At 51.5% G+C, this 27,224-nt stretch overlaps 1 protein-coding gene across 1 annotated transcript in view; it reads left to right on the top strand.

The window, feature by feature from the left end:
- phex (phosphate regulating endopeptidase homolog, X-linked) overlaps positions 1-27,224 on the top strand; it is a 580,655-nt gene that overhangs the window by 480,076 nt on the left and 73,355 nt on the right. The window contains exons 7-10 of the mRNA XM_073046078.1: positions 13,603-13,719; positions 22,026-22,109; positions 22,730-22,875; positions 23,129-23,222. Of these exons, the coding sequence (XP_072902179.1) occupies positions 13,603-13,719; positions 22,026-22,109; positions 22,730-22,875; positions 23,129-23,222 (441 nt within the window). The remainder of the gene's footprint in view (positions 1-13,602; positions 13,720-22,025; positions 22,110-22,729; positions 22,876-23,128; positions 23,223-27,224) is intronic.

The raw sequence follows: 27,224 nt of genomic DNA, 5'->3' as shown, positions 1-27,224 counted from the left end.
GATACCAAGGGCCCACTGCACATGATACCAAGGACCCACTGCACGGGATACCAAGGGCCCACAGCACGGGATACCAATAGCCCACTGCACATGATACCGTAGGCCTACTACACGCGATACCAAGGGCCCACTGCAAGGGATACCAAGGGTCCACTGCACGCGGCACCAATACCCACTGCACACGATACCAAGGACCCACTGCACATGATACCAAGGGCCCACTGCACATGATACCAAGGGTCCACTGCACGCGGCACCAATACCCACTGCACACCATACCAAGGACCCACTGCACATGATACCAAGGGCCCACTGCACACGATACCAAGGGCCCACTGCACGCGGCACCAATAGCCCACTGCACGCGATACCAAGGGCCCACTGCACATGATACCAAGGGCCCACTGCACACGATACCAAGGTCCCACTGCACATGGTACCATGGACCCACTGCACGCGGTACCAAGGGCCCACTGCACACGATACCAAGGACCCACTGCACACGATACCAAGGGCCCACTGCACGCGGTACCACGGGCCCACTGCACATGATGCCAAGGGCCCACTGCACATGATACCAAGGGCCCACTGCACGGGAAACCAAGGGCCCACTGCACATGATACCAAGGGCCCACTGCACGGGATACCAAGGGCCGACTGCACATGATACCAAGGGCCCACTGCACACGATACCAAGGGCCCACTGCCCGCAATACCAAGGGCCCACTGCACGGGATACCAAGGGCCCACTGCACATGATACCAAGGGCCCACTGCACGCAATACCAAGGGCCCACTGCACATGATACCAACGGCCCGCTGCACGGGATACCAAGGGCCCACTGCACATGATACCAAGGGCCCACTGCACGCGGCACCAAGGGCCTACTGCACATGATACCAAGGGCCCACTGCACGGGATACCAAGGGCCCACTGCACATGATACCAAGGGCCCACTGCACATGATACCAAGGGCCCACTGCACGGGATACCAAGGGCCCACTGCACAGGATACCAAGGGCCCACTGCACAAGATACCAAGGGCCCACTGCACATGATACCAAGGACTGACTGCACATGATACCAAGGGCCCACTGCACATGATACCAAGGGCCCACTGCACGGGATACCAAGGGCCCACTGCACATGATACCAAGGGCCCACTGCACGGGATACCAAGGGCCCACTGCACATTATACCAAGGGCCCACTGCACATGATACCAAGGGCCCACTGCGCATGTTACCAATAGCCCACTGCACATGATAACAAGGGCCCACTGCACATGACACCAAGGGCCTACTGGACATGATACCAAGGGCCCACTGCACATGATACCAAGGGCCCACTGCACATGATACCAAGGGCCCACTGCACATGATACCAAGGGCCCACTGCACGGGATACCAAGGGCCCACTGCACAAGATACCAAGGGCCCACTGCACAAGATACCAAGGGCCCACTGCACATGATACCAAGGGCCCTCTGCACAAGATACCAAGGGCCCACTGCACATGATACCATGGGCCCACTGCACGCAGCACCAATAGCCCACTGCACATGATACCAAGGGCCCACTGCACAAGATACCACGGGCCCACTGCACATGATGCCAAGGGCCCACTGCACATGATACCAAGGGCCCACTGCACGGGAAACCAAGGGCCCACTGCACATGATACCAAGGGCCCACTGCACGGGATACCAAGGGCCGACTGCACATGATACCAAGGGCCCACTGCACACGATACCAAGGGCCCACTGCCCGCAATACCAAGGGCCCACTGCACGGGATACCAAGGGCCCACTGCACGCGATGCCAAGGGCCCACTGCACGCGATGCCAAGGGCCCACTGCACGGGATATCAATAGCCCACTGCACATGATACAAAGGGCCCACTGCACGGGATACCAAGGGCCCACTGCACGGGATATCAAGGGTCCACTGCACGGGATCTCAATAGCCCACTGCACATGATACCAGGGCCCACTGCACGCGATACCAAGGGCCCACTGCAGGGGATATCAATAGCCCACTGCACATGATACCAAGGGCCCACTGCACGGGATACCAAGGGCCCACTGCACGCGTTACCAAGGGCCCACTGCACATGATACCAAGGGCCCACTGCACGGGATATCAATAGCCCACTGCACACGATACCAAGGGCCCACTGCACATGATACCAAGGACCCACTGCACGGGATACCAAGGGCCCACAGCACGGGATACCAATAGCCCACTGCACATGATACCGTAGGCCTACTACACGCGATACCAAGGGCCCACTGCAAGGGATACCAAGGGTCCACTGCACGCGGCACCAATACCCACTGCACACGATACCAAGGACCCACTGCACATGATACCAAGGGCCCACTGCACATGATACCAAGGGTCCACTGCACGCGGCACCAATACCCACTGCACACCATACCAAGGACCCACTGCACATGATACCAAGGGCCCACTGCACACGATACCAAGGGCCCACTGCACGCGGCACCAATAGCCCACTGCACGCGATACCAAGGGCCCACTGCACATGATACCAAGGGCCCACTGCACACGATACCAAGGTCCCACTGCACATGGTACCATGGACCCACTGCACGCGGGTACCAAGGGCCCACTGCACACGATACCAAGGACCCACTGCACACGATACCAAGGGCCCACTGCACATGATACCAAGGACCGACTGCACATGATACCAAGGGCCCACTGCACATGATACCAAGGGCCCACTGCACATGATACCAAGGGCCCACTGCACGGGATACCAAGGGCCCACTGCACATGATACCAAGGGCCCACTGCACGGGATACCAAGGGCCCACTGCACATGATACCAAGGGCCCACTGCACATGATACCAAGGGCCCACTGCACGGGATACCAAGGGCCCACTGCACAAGATACCAAGGGCCCACTGCACATGATACCAAGGGCCCACTGCACATGATACCAATAGCCCACTGCACATGATAACAAGGGCCCACTGCACATGATACCAAGGGCCCGCTGCACGGGATACCAAGGGCCCACTGCACATGATACCAAGGGCCCACTGCACATGATACCAAGGGCCCACTGCACACGATACCAAGCACCCACTGCATGCAATACCAAGGGCCCACTGCACGCAATACCAAGAGCCCACTGCACGCGATACCAAGGGCCCACTGCACATGATACCAAGGGCCCGCTGCACGGGATACCAAGGGCCCACTGCACATGATACCAAGGGCCCACTGCACATGATACCAAGGGCCCACTGCACACGATACCAAGCACCCACTGCATGCAATACCAAGGGCCCACTGCACGCAATACCAAGAGCCCACTGCACGCGATACCAACGGCCCACTGCACATGATACCAAGGGCCCGCTGCACGGGATACCAAGGGCCCACTGCACATGATACCAAGGGCCCACTGCACATGATACCAAGGGCCCACTGCACGGGATACCAAGGGCCCACTGCACAAGATACCAAGGGCCCACTGCACATGATACCAAGGGCCCACTGCACATGATACCAATAGCCCACTGCACATGATACCAAGGGCCCACTGCACATGATACCAAGGGCCCGCTGCACGGGATACCAAGGGCCCAATGCACATGATACCAAGGGCCCACTGCACATGATACCAAGGGCCCACTGCACGGGATACCAAGTGCCCCCTGCACCAGATACCAAGGGCCCACTTCACAGGATACCAATTGCCCACTGCACATGATACCAAAGGCCCACTGCACATGATACCAAGGACCAACTGCACATGATACCAAGGGCCCACTGCACGCAATACCAAGAGCCCACTGCACATGATACCAAGGGCCCACTGAAGGCAATACCAAGGGCCCACTGCACGCGGCACCAATAGCCCACTGCACATGATACCAAGGGCCCACTGCATGCAATACCAATGGCCCACTGCACATGATACCAAGGGCCCACTGCACGCGATACCAAGCACCCACTGCATGCAATACGAAGGGCCCACTGCACGCAATACCAAGAGCCCACTGCACATGATACCGAGGGCCCACTGCACACGATACCAAGCACCCACTGCATGCAATACCAAGGGCCCACTGCACGCAATACCAAGAGCCCACTGCACGCGATACCAAGGGCCCACTGCACATGATACCAAGGGCCCGCTGCACGGGATACCAAGGGCCCACTGCACATGATACCAAGGGCCCACTGCACATGATACCAAGGACCCACTGCACGGGATACCAATAGCCCACTGCACGCGGCACCAATAGCCCACTGCACGCGATACGAAGGGCCCACTGCACGGGATACCAATAGCCCACTGCACATGATACCAAGGGCCCACTACACGCGATACCAAGGGCCCACTGCACGCGATACCAAGGGCCCACTGCACGCGGCACCAATAGCCCACTGCACGCGATACCAAGGGCCCACTGCACACGATACCAAGGGCCCACTGCACGCAATACCAAGGGCCCACTGCACGCGGCACCAATAGCCCACTGCACACAATACCAAGGGCCCACTGCACATGGTACCAAGGGCCCACTGCATGCAATACCAAGGGCCCACTGCACATGATACCAAGGGCCCACTGCACGCAATACCAGGGGCCCACTGCACACGATACCAAGGGCCCACTGCACACAGCACCAATAGCCCACTGCACGCGATACCAAGGGCCCACTGCACGCAATACCAAGGGCCCACTGCACATGATACCAAGGGCCCACTGCACGCAATACCAGGGGCCCACTGCACACGATACCAAGGGCCCACTGCACGCGGCACCAATAGCCCACTGCACACGATACCAAGGGCCCACTGCATGTGGCACCAATAGCCGACTGCACACGATACCAAGGGCCCACTGCACACGATAGCAAGGGCCCACTGCATGCAGCACCAATAGCCCACTGCACGCGATACCAAGGGACCTCTGCACACGATACCAAGGGCCCACTGCACACGGTACCAAGGGACCACTGCACACGATACCAAGGGCCCACTGCACACAGTACCAAGGGCCCACTGCACGCAATACCAAGGGCCCACTGCACACGGTACCAAGGGACCACTGCACACGATACCAAGGGCCCACTGCACACGGTACCAAGGGACCACTGCACACGATACCAAGGGCTCACTGCACACGATACCAAGGGCCCACTGCACACGGTACCAAGGGCCCACTGCACACGGTACCAAGGGCCCACTGCACGCAATACCAAGGGCCCACTGCACACGGTACCAAGGGACCACTGCACACGATACCAAGGGACCACTGCACATGATACCAAGGGCCCACTGCACACGATACCAAGGGCCCACTGCACATGGTACCAAGGACCCACTGCACATGATACCAAGGACCCACTGCACATGATACCAAGGGCCCACTGCACAAGATACCAAGGGCCCCACTGCACACGGTACCAAGGGACCACTGCACACGATACCAAGGGCCCACTGCACGCGGTACCAAGGGCCCACTGCACACGATACCAAGGACCCACTGCACATGATACCAAGAACCCACTGCACGCAATACCAAGGGCGCACTGCACGCAGCACCAATAGCCCACTGCACGCGATACCAAGGGCCCACTGCACATGATACCAAGGGCCCACTGCTCGCAATACCAAGGGCCCACTTCACACGATACCAAGGGCCCACTGCACGCAATACCAAGGGCCCACTGCACACGGTACCAAGGGACCACTGCACACGATACCAAGGGCCCACTGCACACGGTACCAAGGGACCACTGCACACGATACCAAGGGCCCACTGCACACGGTACCAAGGGCCCACTGCACGCAATACCAAGGGCCCACTGCACACGGTACCAAGGGACCACTGCACACGATACCAAGGGCCCACTGCACACGGTACCAAGGGACCACTGCACATGATACCAAGGGCCCACTGCACACGGTACCAAGGGACCACTGCACACGATACCAAGGGCTCACTGCACACGATACCAAGGGCCCACTGCACACGGTACCAAGGGCCCACTGCACACGGTACCAAGGGCCCACTGCACGCAATACCAAGGGCCCACTGCACACGGTACCAAGGGACCACTGCACACAATACCAAGGGCCCACTGCACACGATACCAAGGGACCACTGCACACGATACCAAGGGCTCACTGCACATGATACCAAGGGCCCACTGCACATGATACCAAGGGCCCACTGCACGGGATACCAAGGGCCCACTGCACAAGATACCAAGGGCCCACTGCACAAGATACCAAGAGCCAACTGCACGCGATACCAAGGGCCCACTGCACATGATACCATGGGCCCACTGCACGGGATACCAAGGGCCCACTGCACACTGTACCAATAGCCCACTCCACGCGATACCAAGGGCCCACTGCACGCGATACCAAGGGCCCACTGCACGCAATACCAAGGGCCCACTGCACGCAGCACCAATAGCCCACTGCACGCGATACCAAGGGCCCACTGCACACGATACCAAGGGCCCACTGCACGCAATACCAAGGGCCCACTGCACGCGGCACCAATAGCCCACTGCACACAATACCAAGGGCCCACTGCACATGGTACCAAGGGCCCACTGCATGCAATACCAAGGGCCCACTGCACACGATACCAAGGGCCCACTGCACACAGCACCAATAGCCCACTGCACGCGATACCAAGGGCCCACTGCACGCAATACCAAGGGCCCACTGCACATGATACCAAGGGCCCACTGCATGCAATACCAGGGGCCCACTGCACACGATACCAAGGGCCCACTGCACGCGGCACCAATAGCCCACTGCACACGATACCAAGGGCCCACTGCATGTGGCACCAATAGCCGACTGCACACGATACCAAGGGCCCACTGCACACGATAGCAAGGGCCCACTGCATGCAGCACCAATAGCCCACTGCACGCGATACCAAGGGACCTCTGCACACGATACCAAGGGCCCACTGCACACGGTACCAAGGGACCACTGCACACGATACCAAGGGCCCACTGCACACGGTACCTAGGGCCCACTGCACGCAATACCAAGGGCCCACTGAACACGGTACCAAGGGACCACTGCACACGATACCAAGGGCCCACTGCACACGGTACCAAGGGACCACTGCACACGATACCAAGGGCTCACTGCACACGATACCAAGGGCCCACTGCACACGGTACCAAGGGCCCACTGCACACGGTACCAAGGGCCCACTGCACGCAATACCAAGGGCCCACTGCACACGGTACCAAGGGACCACTGCACACGATACCAAGGGCCCACTGCACATGATACCAAGGGCCCACTGCACACGATACCAAGGGCCCACTGCACATGGTACCAAGGACCCACTGCACATGATACCAAGGACCCACTGCACATGATACCAAGGACCCACTGCACATGATACCAAGGGCCCACTGCACACGATACCAAGGGCCCACTGCACACGATACCAAGGGCCCACTGCACGCGGTACCAAGGGCCCACTGCACACGATACCAAGGGCTCACTGCACACGATACCAAGGGCCCACTGCACACGGTACCAAGGGCCCACTGCACACGGTACCAAGGGCCCACTGCACGCAATACCAAGGGCCCACTGCACACGGTACCAAGGGACCACTGCACACGATACCAAGGGCCCACTGCACACGATACCAAGGGACCACTGCACACGATACCAAGGGCTCACTGCACATGATACCAAGGGCCCACTGCACATGATACCAAGTGCCCCCTGCACGCAGTACCAACAGCCCAGAACAGATTCCAGTATATCTGCAGAGGCTTTTCGCATATCACCTCGATGTCTCCTCCCCGGGCGACTGCACCATGCTCCCAGAGAAGTGATTGAGCAGGGGCAATAACAACTTTCTAAAGGCAGCTGGAGAGAAACGTGGATTAGAAAGGTTTAGAAGGTTGTGGGCCTAACACTGCAAATGAAATTAGCTTGCAGCTCAAAATTTGTACTAGCTTCAACTTTTTCCTGAATTCAGCTCCACATATGCTGGTTGCCCTTCTACTACTTCCTGCAGTTACTTAAAACCCACCTGCTCATTCCCATTGTTACTTTGTGTGTGTAAATTAGCAGGTGTTTTCTGTGCCGCTTCAGGAGCACACCATTAGTTGTACTTAGAGATGAGGAGAGGATCTGAAAGGTGCTGTGTAATTGTGAGATTGTGGCGACCCACTTCCTAGCGCACTCGAACCGGCTCACAAATAGCCAGCGCGCAGGCACAAAGGCCAGGTCTGCAACAAAGGGAGAAAGCCTGAGGGGGTTTGTGAGTACGTGTCTCTCGGAGCATCCGCGCCCGGGGAGGGCGGATGGAGGGAGGCTTTAAAGCAAGGCTGTGAAGTTGGAATAAACTTTAACTTTGACTGCAGTTTACCGACTCCGTGTCGTTATTTTAGCGCTGCGTGTAGCACACCGCTACAAATCCATGTTTCATGTAATTGTACAATTGCTGTCACAATAAAACCAACAATGTCATCAAGGACTCCCACTAGCAGGCTCCTAAACCGGCCTGGATGGCTCTGGGCTAAATAGTATAGATTTGGGAAGGATGTTTCCTGCATTGAGTCTAGGACCAGAGGGCACAGCCTCAGAATAGGCACATGTCCATTTAGAACAGAGATGATGAAGAATTTCTTTAGCCAGAGGGCGGTGAATCTGTGGAATTCATTGCCACAGGCGGCTGTGGAGGCCGAGTCATTGGGTACATTTAAAGAAAAGTTTTATAGATTGTTGATTAGTCAGGGTGTCAAAGAGTACGGGGAGAAGGCCGGAGGATGGGATTGAGAGGGATAGTAAATCAGCCATGTTGGAATGATGGAGCAGACTTGATGGGCCAAATGGCCTCACTTTGCTCCTATGTTTGATGATCTTGTGGAATGGCAGATGGAATTTAACTCATGCAAGTGCAAAGTTTTGTATTTTGGTTAATATTTACACAACAAATGCCAGAGCCATGAACAAAGTTGTAGGAGAGAGAGACCTAGCTGTACAAGTAGATGCTCCATGGAAGAAGTGACACAGGTAGACGGCGCTGAAGAAGACGATTGGCATATTTGCCATCGTCACTCAGGGCACTGAGTACAGAAGCTGGGATGGCATGTTACAACGGTGGAAGAGTCCTTGGAAATCTGCAAAGTGTTATGAGCAGTTCTGACTGCCCGTTCATCAGAAGGAATCAGAATCAGGTTTATTATCACCGGCTTGTGACGTGAAATTTGTTAACTTAACAGCAGCAGTTCAATGCAATACATAGTCTAGCAGAGAAAAAATAAGTAAATCAATTGCAGTGTACGTATATTTAATACATTAAAAATTGTGCAAAAACAGAAATATATATTAAAAAGTGAGGTAGTGTTCACGAGTTCAACGTCCATTTAGGAGTTGGATGGCAGAGGGGAAGAAGCTGTTCCTGGATCACTGAGTGTGTGCCTTCAAGCTTCTGTACCTCCTACCTGATGGTAACAGTAAGAAAAGTGCATGCCCTGGGTGCTGGAGGTCCTTAATAATGGACGCTGCCTTTCTGAGACACTGCTCTCTGAAGGTGTCCTGGGTACTTTGTAGGCTAGTACCCAAGATGGAGCTGACTAGATTCACAACCCTCTGCAGCTTCTTTCAGTCCTGTGCAGTAGTCCCTCCATACCAGACAATGATGCAGCCTGTCAGAATGCTCTCCATGGTACAACTATAGAAGTTTTTGAGTGTATTTGTTGACATACCAAATCTCTTCAAACTCCTAATAAAGTATAGCCGCTGTCTTGCCTTCTTTATGACTACATCAATATGTTGGGACCAGGTTAGGTCTTCAGATCTTGACACCCAGGAACTTGAAGCTGCTCACTCTCTCCACTTCTGATCCCTCTATGAGGATTGGTATGTGTTCCTTCATCCTACCCTTCCTGAAGTCCATAATCCACTCTTTCTTCTTACTGACGTTGAGTGCCAGGTTGTTGCTGCGGCACCATTCCACTAGTTGGCATCTCTCACTCCTGTACGCCCTCTCATCATCACCTGAGATTCTACTAATAATGGTTGTATTGTCAACAAATTTATAAATGGTATTTGAGCTATGCCTAGCTACACAGTCCTGTATATATATATATATATAGAGAGAGAGTAGAACAGTGGGCAAAGCACACACCCCTGAGGTGCATCAAAGTTGATCGTCAACAAGGAGGAGATGTTATCACCAATCTGCACAGGTTGTGGTCTTACAGTTAGGAAGTTGAGGATCCAATTGCAGACGGAGGTACAGAGGCCCAGGTTCTGCAACTTCTCAATCAGGATTGTGGGAATGATGGTATTAAATGCTGAGCTATAGTCGATGAACAGCACCCTGACACAGGTGCTTGTGTTGTCTAAGGTTGTGTGGAGAGCCACTGAGATTGCGTCTGCTGTTGACCTATTGTGGTGATAGTCAAATTGCAATGGGTCCAGGTCCTTGCTGAGGCAGGAGTTCAGTCTGGTCATGACCAACCTCTCAAAGCATTTCATCACTGTCGATGTGAGTGCTACTGGGCGATAGTCATTAAGGCAGCCCACATTATTTTTCTTAGGCACTGGTATAATTGTTGCCTTCTTGAAGCAAGTGGGAACTTCCACCCATAACAGTGAGAAGTTGAAAATATCCTTGAATACTTCTGCCAGTTGGTTGGCACAGGTTTTCAGAGCCTTACCAGGTACTCCATCGGGACCTTCCGCCTGGCGAGGGTTCACTCTCTTTAAAGACAGCCTAACATCGGCCCTGAGACAGAGATCACAGTGACATCAGGTGCAGCAGCTGTAGTTGTGTTCTTCCTTTCAAAGTGTGCATAGAAGGTGTTGAATTCATCTGGCAGTGAAGGATTGCTGCCATCCATAGAACATAGAATAGTACAGCACATTACAGGCCCTTCGGCCCACAATGTTGTGCCGACCCTCAAACCCCCCCCCCCCACCTTAAATTCCTCCATATCCCTGTCTAGTAGTCTCTCAAATTTCACTAGTGTATCTGCCTCCACCACTGACTCAGGCAGTGCATTCCACGCACCAACCACTCTGAGTAAAAAACCTTCCTCTAATATCCCCCTTGAACTTCCCTCCCCTTACCTTAAAGCCATGTCCTCTTATACTGAGCAGTGGTGCCCTGGGGAAGAGGCGCTGGCTGTCCACGCTGTCTATTCCTCTTAATATCTTGTACACCTCTATCATGTCTCCTCTCATCCTCCTTCTCTCCAAAGAGTAAAGCCCTAGCTCCCTTAATCTATGATCATAATCCATACTCTCTAAACCAGGCAGCATCCTGGTAAATCTCCTCTGTACCCTTTCCAATGCTTCCACATCCTTCCTATAGTGAGGCGACCAGAACTGGACACAGTACTCCAAGTGTGGCCTAACTAGAGTTTTATAGAGCTGCATCATTACATCGCGTCTCTTAAATTCTATCCCTCGACTTATGAAAGCTAACACCCCATAAGCTTTCTTAACTACCCTATCTACCTGTGAGGCAACTTGCAGGGATCTGTGGACAAGTACCCCCAGAACCCTCTGCTCCTCCACACTACCAAGTATCTGCCATTTACTTTGTACTCTGTCTTGGAGTTTGTCCTTCCAAAGTGTACCACCTCACACTTTTCCGGGTTGAACTCCATCTGCCACTTCTCAGCCCACTTCTGCATCCTATCAATGTCTCTCTGCAACCTTCGACAATCCTCTACACTATCTACAACACCACCAACCTTTGTGTTGTCTGCAAACTTGCCAACCCACCCTTCTACCCCCACATCCAGGTCATTAATAAAAACCACAAAAAGTAGAGGTCCCAGAACAGATCCTTGTGGGACACCACTAGTCACAACCCTCCAATCTGAATGTACTCCCTCCACCATGGCCCTCTGCCTTCTGCAGGCAAGCCAATTCTGAATCCACTTGGCCAAACTTCCCTGGATCCCATGCCTTCTGACCTTCTGAATAAGCCTACCATGTGGTACCTTGTCAGATGCCTTACTAAAATCCATGTAGATCACATCCACTGCATTACCCTCATCTATATGCCTGGTCACCTCCTCAAAGAACTCTATCAGGCTTGTTAGACACGATCTGCCCTTCACAAAGCCATGCTGACTGTCCCTGATCAGACCATGATTCTCTAAATGCCCATAGATCCTATCTCTAAGAATGTTTTCCAACAGCCTTCCCACCACAGACGTAAGGCTCACTGGTCTATAATTACCCGGACTATCCCTACTACCTTTTTTGAACAAGGGGACAATATTTGCCTCCCTCCAATCCTCCGGTACCATTCCGGTGGACAACGAGGACATAAAGATCCTAGCCAGAGGCTCAGCAATCTCTTCCCTCGCCTCGTGGAGCAGCCTGGGGAATATTCCGTCAGGCCCCGGGGACTTATCCGTCCCAATGTATTCATGCTATTGGGTTTCACTTTGTAGGAAGTAATGTCTTGCAGACCCTGACAGAGTTGCCATGAATCCAATATTGCTTCCAACCTTGTTTGAAATAGTCTCTTTGCCCTTGAAATAGCCCTCTGCAAATCATACCTGTTTTTCTGCTACGAGCCTGGGTCGCCAGACTTGAACGCTACAGATCTAGCCTTCAGCAGATGATGTACCTCCTGGTTCATCCAATGTGATTGCATTGGAAAGGGTGTAAAAAAGATTCACAAGGATGTTGGTGGGGTGTCTGTCTACCCTTCGCTGAAGGAGCCGGAGGGGATGAATGAGAGACATGGTGGTCTCAGGGTGGGAGAGTCTAAAGCTAGAGGGCACAGGTTTAATGTGACAGGGGAAGTATTTGAACAGGTGCTCTTTTCGAAGAGGTTAGTGAGTATATGGAATGAACTGCTGGAGGAGGTGAAAGAGGCATACACAATTACAACATTTTAAAGACATTTAGTTACATGGATGGAAAAAATTTAGAAGGATGTGTTTCCAATGTGGATAAATGGGGCTAGCTCAGTGAGGCACTTGGCTGGCGTGGGTAAGTTGAGGTGAATGGTCTGTTTTCACGCTGTATGACCATAACAATTCCATTTCAATTACAACCGTCTGCATTTATAAACAGCCTTTAATGTAATGAAGTGCTGCAAAGTGTTTTGCGGGTAATATTAGGACTGCTGGTTAATAGCTTGGTAGGTGCAAGGATTTAAAAGAGAGCTTAGACCTTTGCGATAGCACAAGAGGAATGAAAAGAGCTGAGAGGAGTCTAGACCTGGAGGAAGTTGCAAAATTATTAGAGGAGGCGTCATGCAAACAGAGGTGGATATCTGTGCAATCCCTAACCTGTAGGGCCTGATGTGGACCCAATCAAAACAGAGCCAGGGTCAAGCCAGCATCTTCCTGATCCATGGCACACAGCAGTTCTGGAATTTTTTTAAAAAAAAAACAAAATTCTGCAGATTCTGGAAAATTGAGTGAAAAAGCAATGGAACAGGCAGTGGTTCAGACAGTATTTACAGAGCTAGAAGCAGACTGAATGTTTCAGAACTGGAAACAAGGTTAGAAATGAAGCTGCTGGAATGATGTCAGCCGTGGGACTGTCTAATTGCTCCTCTCTGCTTCTCCTTCAGATTCGCCATGCCCTGCTGCAGCTGATGATCGATGTGCCCATTCTCCTGGGGGCAAACACCACCATCGCAAAGGATGACATGGAGGCTGCGATGGAGTTTGAGACCAAGTTGGCTGAGGTCAGTGGAAGTGTACACATTCCAGTGACTGGCCAGTTCAGTGTAGTTTGGGAGTGCATAGAAACATTTCACTTCATGGTCTATTGAAAAGGTAGCTGTACATATTACAGCATCATAGCTCAGAAACTGGCCTCGCTGGGTCTCAGCACCTACCTCTGTAACTCAGTATCACCTCCCTGAACAAGAAGGCACAGGAGTGCCCCCACTTCCCAAGAAGATTGAGGAAAGCAAAGCTCCCTCCTACCACCCCCCCCCCCCCATCTTAACTGAAGTTTACGGGAGCACCATTGAGAGTGTCCTGACAAACTGCAATTTGTTGCTATCTTGGGCAGAGAAGCTGCCATATTGAGCTGTATTGTATCAGGATAGGATGCTTTCTGTGGTGAATCTGTAAAATGTGGTGAATGTCACACAATTTCAAAATATAACTCATTTGACCTTATGCCATAACCTGCTGCATGTCGATAACTTTATCATGTGATAACTTTAATATCTAGTCTACAGCACTGGAAGTCTAATTAGTCCAGACTGGTCTTTTGATAAGTTTAACTCTCCCCCTCATCATTTCAGCTCCCCTATCATCTTACACCCAGTTGACACATTGATGGTATTTGCCACAAACTCATGGGAATCTCTTCCATATTCTTGTCACTCTGAGTGAAACATTTTCTCTTGAACTATCTGTCATGATTTGTTACCTTTAATTTTGAACGATATCTCTGTTAAACATTTTCATTATCTTCATGGTCTCTATTGAGTCAGCTCTCTATCTTCCCTTTTCCTCACATGCACACTCTCTTAGTGCATAATCTTTTGCTTCATTTTTGGTGAGGTTTTACTTTTTTTTTACTGTATGAACAGGACTGTGTAAGACTTGCAGTGGTGATTGAGAAACTCTCTGCTTTTCAATATTTCCCCTCTAAGAATGAATCTAGTGCTTGGATTGTCTTTGTGTGACCTTCATGATTCCATTGCTACATTTTAGTTGGTTATTCTGCACCCTTGCATCTCATACTGGCTCTTTTCTCTGCAGTCCAGACAATTAATAATTTCCTCATTCTAATGCACTATCCATGTTAAAGAGAGAGCCTTTTCCCGTTGCCCGCCAGTGACTAGTGGTGTTCAACGTGTTGGTCTTGGGACCACTTCTTTTAATGTTATATGTCAATGACTTGGATGACAGAATTGATGACTTTGTGGGCAAGTTTGTGGAAAATATGAAGAAAGATGCAGGGGCAGACTATTTTCTAAATGGAATAAATTCAGAAATCAGAGATGCAAAGGGACTTGAGAGATCTTGTTCAAGATTCCCTAAAAGTTAACTTGCAGGTGGTAAGGAAAGCAAATAAAATGTTAGCATTCATTTTGAGAGGACTAGAACATGCAAGGGTATCATGGTGAGACTTTGGTCAGACCACACATGGAGTGTTGTAAGCAGCGTTGAGCCCATTATCTAAGAAAGTATGTACTGACGTTGGAAAGGGTCCAGAGGAAGTTCACGAGAATGATCCCAGAAATGAAAGGGTTAACATATGAGGAGCGTTTGATGCCCCTGGGCCTGTACTTGCTGGAGTTTAGAGGAATGAGGAGGGATTCTCATTGAAATCTATTGAATATTGAGAGTGGATGTGGGGAGGATGTTTCCTATAGCTGGTGACCAGAGGGCACAGCATGAGGATAGAAGGACATTCCAGATGGATATGTGGGTCAGTACGGGATGGATCGTGGTGCGTTTTGAAGGGGATCCTGTGCAGTACAGCTCGATAGACATGATTAAATATTTGCATTTCAGCCGGTTACAGCTGAGAGTCACAACTGCTTCCAAGGTCTGTACAGTTAATAAAGATGTCTTGATGCTACTGAACAATCTATTGCTGCTTAAAACCAATGGAAACAATGCTGACTGTGGCTGTACTTCTCACCAGACTCCTTGTAGGAAATGTGGCTACTGGTCAGGGGTACAGATGTGTTTCGACTTCCTATACCGACTACCTTGCTAGCAAATAAAATCGAGGATCTTAGAGCTGAGGTGCTGTATCAGAGGGACATTAGGACCACTTGCATCCTTAATTTCACAGAATCCTGGTTAACCTTTCTATACCGGATGCATTAGCTTGACAGGTTCACCATACACCGTCAGGATAGGACTGTCGAGTCTCTCAAGAGCAGACATGGAGGTGTACACCTCATATCAACTCCTCTTGGTGCACAAGTGTATCAGTGATGTCCCAATTTTGCTCACCAGAGCTAGGGTATCTCACAATTGTGCTGTCTATTTTACCTGCTGTGGGAGATTTCTGTGATTATTTTGATAATGGTGTACACTCCACCTCATGCGAATGTCAAACAGGCTCTGGATGATCTGAGCAATGGGATCAACATGCATGAAATAGCACACCCTGATGCCTTCACCACCATTTTGGGGGATTTTAACTAGGCCAGCTTGAAAAATCACTAAACAATTATCATTAACAAGCCACTTGTAATACCAGAGAAAACATCACACTGGACCACTATTACACCATCATCAGGAATACCTACCGTCTTATCGCACGCCCACTCTTCAGGAAATCTGATCACCTGACTGTGCTTCTACTCCCTGAGTACAGGCAGAGACGGAAGAATGCAGCACCAGTAGTGAGGACCGAGAAGGTTTGGACAAGGGAAACACAGGAGCGCCTACAGGACTGCTTTGAATCGGTGGACGGGACTGTATTCAGGGAGTCATCTTCGAATCTGGATGAGCATGCTGCAGTTGTTACTGACTTCATTAAAACCTGTGTGGATGAGTGTGTGCCTACAAAGATTTGCTGTACATTCCCAGACCAAAAGCCATGGATGAACCAGGAGGTTTGTCATCTACTGAGGGACAGATCAATGGCATTTAAGTCTGGCGACCAAGGTCTGTCCAAGAAAACCTGGTATGACTTGCAGGGGGCCATCTTGAGAGCAAAGAAACAATGTTGGAGGCGACATCGGATGCACGTCATCTCTGGCAGGGCTGACAAGACATCACTTCCTACAAAGCGAAACCCAATAGCATGAATGGCAGTGATGCTTCAATACTAAACGAGCTCAATGCCTTTGAAAGGGAGAATATAACTACAGCTGTGAAGATCTCTGCTGCACTTGGTGACCCTGTGATCTCTGTCTCGGAGGTGATGCCAGGCTGTCTTTCAGGATGGTGAACCCTCATAAGACAGCAGGCCTTGATGAAGTACCTGGTAAGGCCCTGAAAACTTGTGGCAACCAAATGGCGGATGTATTTAAGGGCATTTTCAACCTCCCATTGCTACAGTTGGAAGTTCCCACCTGCTTCAAAAGGGCAAAAATTATACCAGTGCCCAAGAAATGTAGCATGAGATGCCTTAATGACAATATCCAGTAGCACTCAGATCTACGGTGATGAAATGCTTTAAGAGGTTGGTCATTGCCAGAATCAGTTCCTGCCTTAGGAAGGAACTGGACCCACTGGACCCAATTTGCCTATAGCCACAATAGGTCTACAGCAGATGCAATCATATTGGCTCTTCACACAGCCTTAGATCATCTGGATAATCCAAACACCTATGTCAGGAAGCTGTTCGTTGACTACAGCTCCACGCTTAACATCATCATTCTCAAGAGTCCCTGAGAATCTGGGCCCCTGTATCTCCCTCTGCAATTGGATCCTCGACTTCCTAACCAGGAGACCACAATCTGTGCGGATTGGTATTAATAACTCCTCCTCACTGACGATCAACACTGGCACACCTCAGGGGTGTGTGCTTAGCCCACTGCTCTACTCTCTCTATACCCATGACTGTGTGGTTTGGTATTGCTCAAATGCCATCTATAAGTTTGCTGATGATACAACCATTGTTGGCAGAATTTCAGATGGAGGCAAGTGGGCGTACAAGAGCAGGATATACCAGCTAGTTGAGTGGAGTTGTGGCAATAAGCTGGCACACAGTGACAGTAAGATGAAAGAGCTGATAGTGGACTTCAGGAAGGGTAAGACGAAGGAAGACATGCCAATCCTGATAGAGGGATCAGAAGTGGAGAGAGTGAGCAGCTTCAAGTTCCTGGGTGTCAAGATCTCTGAGGATCTAACCTGGTCCCAACGTATCGATGCAGTTGTAAAGAAGGCAACTCCTATTTCATTAGGAGTTTGAAGAGTTTGGTTCATCACCAAAACACTTGAAAACCTCTATAGATGTACTGTGAAGAGCATTCTGACAGGTTGCATCACTGTGTGGTGTGGGAGTGGGGGGATAGGCGGGGCTAAGAAGCTACAGATAGTCATAAAATTAATCAGCTTCATCTTGGGTACGAGCCTCCATATTATTCAAGACATCTTCAAGGAGCGAGGCCTCAGAAAGGCAACATCATTATGAAGGGCCCCCAGCACTCCGGGCCCCTTCTGATTGTTACCATTGTGAAGGAGGTACAGAAGCCTGAAGGCACACACTCAGTGATTCAGAAACAGCTTCTTCCCCTCTGCCATCCGATTCCTAAATGAACATTGAACCCATGAACATGACCTCACTTTCATTATTTTTCTTTTTGCACTATTGTATATGTGTGTGTCTACACACACACACACACACACACACACACACACACACACACACACACACACACACACACACACACACACACACACACACACACACCTGTGATGATGAACCTGATTCTGATTCTGGATACATTGGTTAGTACGGGACGGACACGTGGGTCGGTACCGACTGTACATGTGGGTGGGTACCGGGTGGATGAGTGTGTGGGCACGGGACGGACACGTGGGTCGGTACCGAATGTACATGTGGGTCGGTACCGGGTGGATGAGTGTGTGGGCACGGGACGGACACGTGGGTCGGTACCGAATGTACACGTGGGTGGGTACCGGGTGGATGAGTGTGTGGGCACGGGACGGACACGTGGGTCGGTACCGAATGTACACGTGGGTGGGTACCGGGTGGATGAGTGTGTGGGCACGGGACGGACACGTGGGTCGGTACCGACTGTACACGTGGGTGGGTACCGGGTGGATGAGTGTGTGGGCACGGGACGGACACGTGGGTCGGTACCGACTGTACACGTGGGTGGGTACCGGGTGGATGAGTGTGTGGGCACGGGACGGACACGTGGGTCGGTACCGACTGTACACGTGGGTGGGTACCGGGTGGATGAGTGTGTGGGCACGGGACGGACACGTGGGTCGGTACCGACTGTACACGTGGGTGGGTACCGGGTGGATGAGTGTGTGGGCACGGGACGGACACGTGGGTCGGTACCGACTGTACACGTGGGTGGGTACCGGGTGGATGAGTGTGTGGGCACGGGACGGACACGTGGGTCGGTACCGAATGTACACGTGCGTGGGTACCGGGTGGATGAGTGTGTGGGCACGGGACGGACACGTGGGTCGGTACCGAATGTACACGTGGGTGGGTACCGGGTGGATGAGTGTGTGGGCACGGGACGGACACGTGGGTCGGTACCGACTGTACACGTGGGTGGGTACCGGGTGGATGAGTGTGTGGGCACGGGACGGACACGTGGGTCGGTACCGACTGTACACGTGGGTGGGTACCGGGTGGATGAGTGTGTGGGCACGGGACGGACACGTGGGTCGGTACCGACTGTACACGTGGGTGGGTACCGGGTGGATGAGTGTGTGGGCACGGGACGGTCACGTGGGTCGGTACCGACTGTACACGTGGGTGGGTACCGGGTGGATGAGTGTGTGGGCACGGGACGGACACGTGGGTCGGTACCGACTGTACACGTGGGTGGGTACCGGGTGGATGAGTGTGTGGGCACGGGACGGACACGTGGGTCGGTACCGACTGTACACGTGGGTGGGTACCGGGTGGATGAGTGTGTGGGCACGGGACGGACACGTGGGTCGGTACCGACTGTACACGTGGGTGGGTACCGGGTGGATGAGTGTGTGGGCACGGGACGGACACGTGGGTCGGTACCGACTGTACACGTGGGTGGGTACCGGGTGGATGAGTGTGTGGGCAGGGGACGGACACGTGGGTCGGTACCGACTGTACACGTGGGTGGGTACCGGGTGGATGAGTGTGTGGGCACGGGACGGAAACGTGGGTCGGTACCGGGTGGATGAGTGTGTGGGTACGGGACGGACACGTGGGTGGGTACCGGGTGGATGAGTGTGTGGGCACGGGACGGAAACGTGGGTCGGTACCGACTGTACATGTGGGTGGGTACCGGGTGGATGAGTGTGTGGGCACGGGACGGACACGTGGGTCGGTACCGAATGTACACGTGGGTGGGTACCGGGTGGGTGAGTGTGTGGGCACGGGACGGACACGTGGGTCGGTACCGAATGTACACGTGGGTGGGTACCGGGTGGGTGAGTGTGTGGGCACGGGACGGACACGTGGGTCGGTACCGACTGTACACGTTGGTCGGTACCTGGTGGGTGAGTGTGTGGGCACGGGACGGACACGTGGGTCGGTACCGAATGTACACGTGGGTCGGTACCTGGTGGGTGAGTGTGTGGGCACGGGACGGACACGTGGGTCGGTACCGAATGTACACGTGGGTCGGTACCTGGTGGGTGAGTGTGTGGGCACGGGACGGACACGTGGGTCGGTACCGAATGTACACGTGGGTCGGTACCTGGTGGGTGAGTGTGTGGGCACGGGACGGACACGTGGGTCGGTACCGAATGTACACGTGGGTCGGTACCTGGTGGGTGAGTGTGTGGGCACGGGACGGACACGTGGGTCGGTACCGAATGTACACGTGGGTCGGTACCTGGTGGGTGAGTGTGTGGGCACGGGACGGACACGTGGGTCGGTACCGAATGTACACGTGGGTCGGTACCTGGTGGGTGAGTGTGTGGGCACGGGACGGACACGTGGGTCGGTACCGAATGTACACGTGGGTCGGTACCTGGTGGGTGAGTGTGTGGGCACGGGACGGACACGTGGGTCGGTACCGAATGTACACGTGGGTCGGTACCTGGTGGGTGAGTGTGTGGGCACGGGACGGACACGTGGGTCGGTACCGAATGTACACGTGGGTCGGTACCTGGTGGGTGAGTGTGTGGGCACGGGACGGACACGTGGGTCGGTACCGAATGTACACGTGGGTCGGTACCTGGTGGGTGAGTGTGTGGGCACGGGACGGACACGTGGGTCGGTACCGAATGTACACGTGGGTCGGTACCTGGTGGGTGAGTGTGTGGGCACGGGACGGACACGTGGGTCGGTACCGAATGTACACGTGGGTCGGTACCTGGTGGGTGAGTGTGTGGGCACGGGACGGACACGTGGGTCGGTACCGAATGTACACGTGGGTCGGTACCTGGTGGGTGAGTGTGTGGGCACGGGACGGACACGTGGGTCGGTACCGAATGTACACGTGGGTCGGTACCTGGTGGGTGAGTGTGTGGGCACGGGACGGACACGTGGGTCGGTACCGAATGTACACGTGGGTCGGTACCTGGTGGGTGAGTGTGTGGGCACGGGACGGACACGTGGGTCGGTACCGAATGTACACGTGGGTCGGTACCTGGTGGGTGAGTGTGTGGGCACGGGACGGACACGTGGGTCGGTACCGAATGTACACGTGGGTCGGTACCTGGTGGGTGAGTGTGTGGGCACGGGACGGACACGTGGGTCGGTACCGAATGTACACGTGGGTCGGTACCTGGTGGGTGAGTGTGTGGGCACGGGACGGACACGTGGGTCGGTACCGAATGTACACGTGGGTCGGTACCTGGTGGGTGAGTGTGTGGGCACGGGACGGACACGTGGGTCGGTACCGAATGTACACGTGGGTCGGTACCTGGTGGGTGAGTGTGTGGGCACGGGACGGACACGTGGGTCGGTACCGAATGTACACGTGGGTCGGTACCTGGTGGGTGAGTGTGTGGGCACGGGACGGACACGTGGGTCGGTACCGAATGTACACGTGGGTCGGTACCTGGTGGGTGAGTGTGTGGGCACGGGACGGACACGTGGGTCGGTACCGAATGTACACGTGGGTCGGTACCTGGTGGGTGAGTGTGTGGGCACGGGACGGACACGTGGGTCGGTACCGAATGTACACGTGGGTCGGTACCTGGTGGGTGAGTGTGTGGGCACGGGACGGACACGTGGGTCAGTACCGGGTGGATACATTGGTCAGTATGGGCTGGATACCTGGGTTAGGTTGGGATGGATTAGCGGGTCAAGGCGCTAAAGATTAGAGTGTTTGTACAGGAGTGATATAAAGTGGGAGATAAAATATTTGGGACTAGTCTGAGTGTGAGTCAGTTACATTTCAACCTCACTGGCGCATTGCAGATTGTGTTCGCAGAGAAGAACAGGACGAGTGAAGCCATTCACACCAAGCTCAGCATACTGGATTTACAAAGCACCATTCCGCAGGTGAGCAACAGGTCGCCGAGTGCCCTGACTCCGTATCCTACAACAGAAGTGTTGAATTGAGTTGTTACATCACAAGCTAAAGCACAGCTCATGTCAATAACTGACCTTTGGTTTAGTACGGTCACATCTGTTGAAAAGCTTTGGTTTGTGTCATTACGCACCTCAGGACAGTGAGGCAGCAAAAGGGAAAGTAGAATGAAGTGTTACACCTACCGAGCAAACGTACTGGAGGTAGACAAAGTGCAGGATCACAACGAGGTAAATTGGGAGACCAGTGCGACTTGGACGTACGAGAGGCCCATTCAGCAGTGGGATAGAATTTGACGTGGAATTTTGTACTTTTGTATCTTCTGTCCGATGGCGGGGGTAGGAGAGAGAATGACTGAGATGGGATGGGTGTTTTCCTGAAGCCACAGGAAGTGCAGACAGAGTCAGTGGAAGGGAGCTGGTGTCTGATTGCCTGGGCAACTGGGCTCCTGTTATTAAAGCAACACTTATTGCTTCAAGTGTACAAAGTACCTGAACTATCTGAGCAGCTAACAGGTAGCCCCTGCCATCAGGAGAGAGTTCTGCGGCTGGTCAGGACTCTGTTTCAACACGTGTGGCTCATGTGTCCACAGTTTGACTGGCTTCGCTACATCAGGACAGTGATTGACTTTGAAGAGCACCCTCATCTCATACACATGAATATGTCAGAAGAGGTCATCGTGGACTCGGTGCAGTATTTCAAGGACTTGTTCCGGTTGCTAGAAACTGTGGAAAACCGGTAAGATGAACATTCAGTTAACAGCACTTGGCATGTCAGCTCCAAGTCCTGCACCTACCCTTGCAATTTTCTTTCTGCATGTTCCACCATTGTGTGGGTGTGAGCCCTCTCAATATCAATAGGGCAATGTCTCCTTCAAGTTCTCCCAGCCAATATTGTCAGGGGCCCAGCTGCTTGTTTAGGTCACACTGACACCTGAACAATTCTCTACAATGTTGTAATATGGAGCAACTAATTCTATATCTCTTCACAGAACTGTGGCCAACTATATTGTATGGAGAGTCGTGTATAGTAGATTAGGGAACCTCAGCCATCGATTCTTCAACAGGTTCAGTGAATATATTAAGGTAAGTGATGAGCTGTCTAACAGGAAGACACATATAGTGGAGAGTGAGGATTTCTGAAATACCTTTGCATGAAAACAGAGCTGCTGTCAGCTATTGTGAGAGATACAAATAATGCATGAGTTTGTTAGGTGTTTTCAGGAAGGTTTCTTGACACCATATATAGATAAGCCTACAAGAGGAGAGGCTGTACTTGATCTGGTATTGGGAAATGAACCTGGTCAGGTGTCAGGTCTCTCAGTGGGAGAGAATTTTGGAGACAGTGATCACAATAGAACCTCTCCTTTACATAGCGTTGGAGAGGATAGGAACAGACAAGTTAGGAAAGCGTTTAGTTGGAGTAAGGGAAAATATGAAGCTATCAGACAGGAACTTGGAAGCATTCATTGGGAACAAATGTTCTCAGGGAAATGTACGGCAGAAATGTGGGAAATATTCAGGGGATATTTGCATGGCATTCTGCATAGGTACGTTCCAATGAGACAAGTAAAGGATGGTAAGAACTGTGGTGTACAAAGGCTGTTGAAAATCTAGTCAAGAAGAAAAGAAAGGCTTACAAAAGGATCAAAAAACTAGGAAATGATAGAGATCTAGATTATAAGGCCAGCAGGAAGGAGTTTAAGAATGATATTAAGAAAGCCAGAAGGGACTATGAGAAGACCTTGGCGAGCAGGATTAAAGAAAACCCCAAGGCATTCTACAAGTAAGTGGAGAGCAAGAGGATAAGAGATGAGAGAATAGGACCAATCAAGTGTGAGGGTGGAAAAGTCTGTATGGAACCAGAGGAGACAGAGCAGGTACTTAATACTTTGCTTCTGTATTCACTACGGAAAAGGATCTTGGCGATTGTAGGGATGACTTACAGTGGATTGAAAAGCTTCAGCATGTAGATATTAAGACAGAGGATGTGCTGGAGCTTTTGGAAAGCATCAAGTTGGATAAGTCTCTGGGACCAGATGAGATGTACCCCAGGCTACAGTGGGAAGTGAGGGAGGTGATTGCCGAGCCTCTGGTGATGATCTTTGCATCATCAATGGAGACGGAAGAGGTTCCGGAGGATTGGAGGGTTGCAGATGTTATTCCCTTATACAAGAAAGGGAGTAGAGATAGCCCAGGAAATTATAGATCGGTGAGTCTTACTTCAGTGGTTGGTAAGTTGATGGAGAAGATCCTGAGAGGCAGGATTTATGAACATTTGGAGAGGCATACTATGATTAGTAGTAGTCAGCATGGCTTTGTCAAAGGCAGGTCATGCCTTATGAGCCTGATTGAATTTTTTTGAGTATGTGACTAAAAACATTGATGAAGGTAGAGCCGTAGATGTAGTGTATATGGATTTCAGCAAAGCATTTGATAAGGTACCCCATGCAAGGCTTATTGAGAAAGTAAGGAGGCATGGGATCCAAGGGGACATTGCTTTGTGGATCCAGAACTGGCTTGCCCACAGAAGGCAAGAGTGGTTGTAAACGGGTCATATTCTGCATGGAGGTCGGTGACCAGTGGTGTGCCTCAGGGATCTGTTCTGGGACCACTACGTGGTTTTTATAAATGACTTGGGTGATGAAGTGGAGGCATGGGTTAGCAAATTTGCCGATGACACAAAGGTTGGGGGTGTTGTGGATAGTGTGGAGGGCTGTCAGAGGTTACAGCGGGACATTGATAAGATGCAAAACTGGGCTGAGAAGTGACAGATGGAGTTCATCCCAGATAAGTGTGAAGTGGTTCATTTTGGTTGGCCAAATATGATGGCAGAATATAATATTAATGCTATATTAATATAGTATCTTGGCAGTGTGGAGGATCAGAGGGATCCTGGGGTCTGAGTCTATAGACACTCAACGCTGCTGTGCAGGTTGACTCTGTGGTTAAGAAGGCGTACGGTGTATTGGCCTTCATCAACCGTGGGATTGAGTTTAAGAGCCAAGAGGTAATGTTACAGCTATATAGGACCATTGTCAGACCCACTTGGAGTATTGTGCTCAATTCTGTTCGCCTCACTACAGGAAGGATGTGGAAACCATAGAAAGGGTGCAGAGGAGATTTACAAGGATGTTGCCTGGATTGGGGAGCATGCCTTATGGGAATAGGTTGAGTGAGCTTGGCCTTTTCTTCTTGGAGTGACGGAGGATGAGAGGTGAACTGATAGAGGTGTACAAGATGATGAGAGGCATTGATCGTGTGAATAGTCAGAGGCTTTTTCCCAGGTCTGAAATGGCTAGCATGAGAGGGCACAGTTTTAAGGTGCTTGGAAGTAGGTACAGGAGAGATGTCTGGGGTGAGCTTTTTATGCAGAGAGTGGTGAGTGCATCTCACACCCTACCCCCATTATATCACCCAGTGTTCTCCATTATATCACTCTACCCCATTATATCACACAGCGTTCTCCATTATATCACACACTCTACCCCCATTATATCACCCAGTGTTCTCCATTATATCACACACTCTACCCCCATTAGATAAGAAACTGTACCCCATTATATCACACACTCTACCCCCATTAGATAAGAAACTGTACCCCATTATATCACACACCCTACCCCCATTATATCACCCAGTGTTCTCCATTATATCACTCTACCCCATTATATCACACAGCGTTCTCCATTATATCACACACTCTACCCCCATTATATCACACTCTCTACCCCATTAGATAAGAAACTGTACCCCATTATATCACACACCCTACCCCATTAGATAAGAAACTGTACCCCATTATATCACACACCCTACCCCCATTATATCACCCAGTGTTCTCCATTATATCACACACTCTACCCCCATTAGATAAGAAACTGTACCCCATTATATCACACACTCTACCCCCATTAGATAAGAAACTGTACCCCATTATATCACACACTCTACCCCCATTAGATAAGAAACTGTACCCCATTATATCACACACCCTACCCCCATTATATCACACAGCGTTCTCCATTATATCACATACTCTACCCCCATTATATCACACTCTCTACCCCATTAGATAAGAAACTGTACCCCATTATATCACACACCCTACCCCATTTTATCACACACCCTCTCTCATTATATCGCACACCATACCCCATTATATCACCCAGCGTTCTCCATTATATCATGCAATCTACCCCATTATATCACACACTACCTTATTGTATCTCACAATGTTCTCTATTATATGAATCAAGGTACCCCATCATATTTCACTCACTGTGCCCCCACTAGCTCTCTGACTGAAGAACCCTTCTCTCCTATTGGTTACCACATAGACAATAGCATTGAAAAGTTAATGCCACCAAACATTGGATACTGCCAGACAGCCAGTGCTATGAAACAGTCCATGGGACTGACTGGTTCTTGGATCTCCTTATTGCCCCATATTTCTATCTTCTTAGTCTGTTGACTCAATCTAATCTTGCCCCGAGGCCCACAACTGGTTCCATTGTCTCCTTTGGCTCGTCTCCCAGAGTCAGAGAGCTCCTTGCCCTGATATGCCCAACATCCTCCCTTCCTGAATGGAAGGGTATACGGTACTTTGATTCACCCCCACCTACACAGGCCCACTTGTCTCAGCATCAACATGCTTATATTGTTACTTCCTTGCTCAAGCTCCTTCTGAAGCTCCACAGCCCCCAAACATGGATAAGTTGTTTTGGAACTCCATGTCACTACTACAGTGGACAAACGTTGCCAGTGTGGTTCTGCAGGTTCGTACGTGTTGCCAATCAGTAACAAAGGTGCCACTGAACGTGTTGCCAATCAGTTCGTACGTGTTGCCAATCAGTTCGTACGTGTTGCCAATCAGTTCGTACGTGTTGCCAATCAGTAACAAAGGTGCCACTAAACCATTTTTATTGAAGGTAGTCAACACTTAGCTGAAAGCAACATCAAAAGTCCTACCACAGATGCACACTCAAATAATTTATTTCAGAGGTTGCCCTTGAAAAGGGGTATGTTCTGAAATTAGAGCAAGGAACATGAGTGAGTGAGTGATATTCTACTTCCTTTTGGGAGAAG

Source organism: Hemitrygon akajei, chromosome 5 (assembly GCF_048418815.1).
Source record: "Hemitrygon akajei chromosome 5, sHemAka1.3, whole genome shotgun sequence".
Lineage (NCBI taxonomy): Eukaryota > Metazoa > Chordata > Chondrichthyes > Myliobatiformes > Dasyatidae > Hemitrygon > Hemitrygon akajei.
The sequence above is the reverse complement of the archived record's forward strand: the minus strand, read 5'-3'. Positions and strand labels throughout refer to the sequence as shown.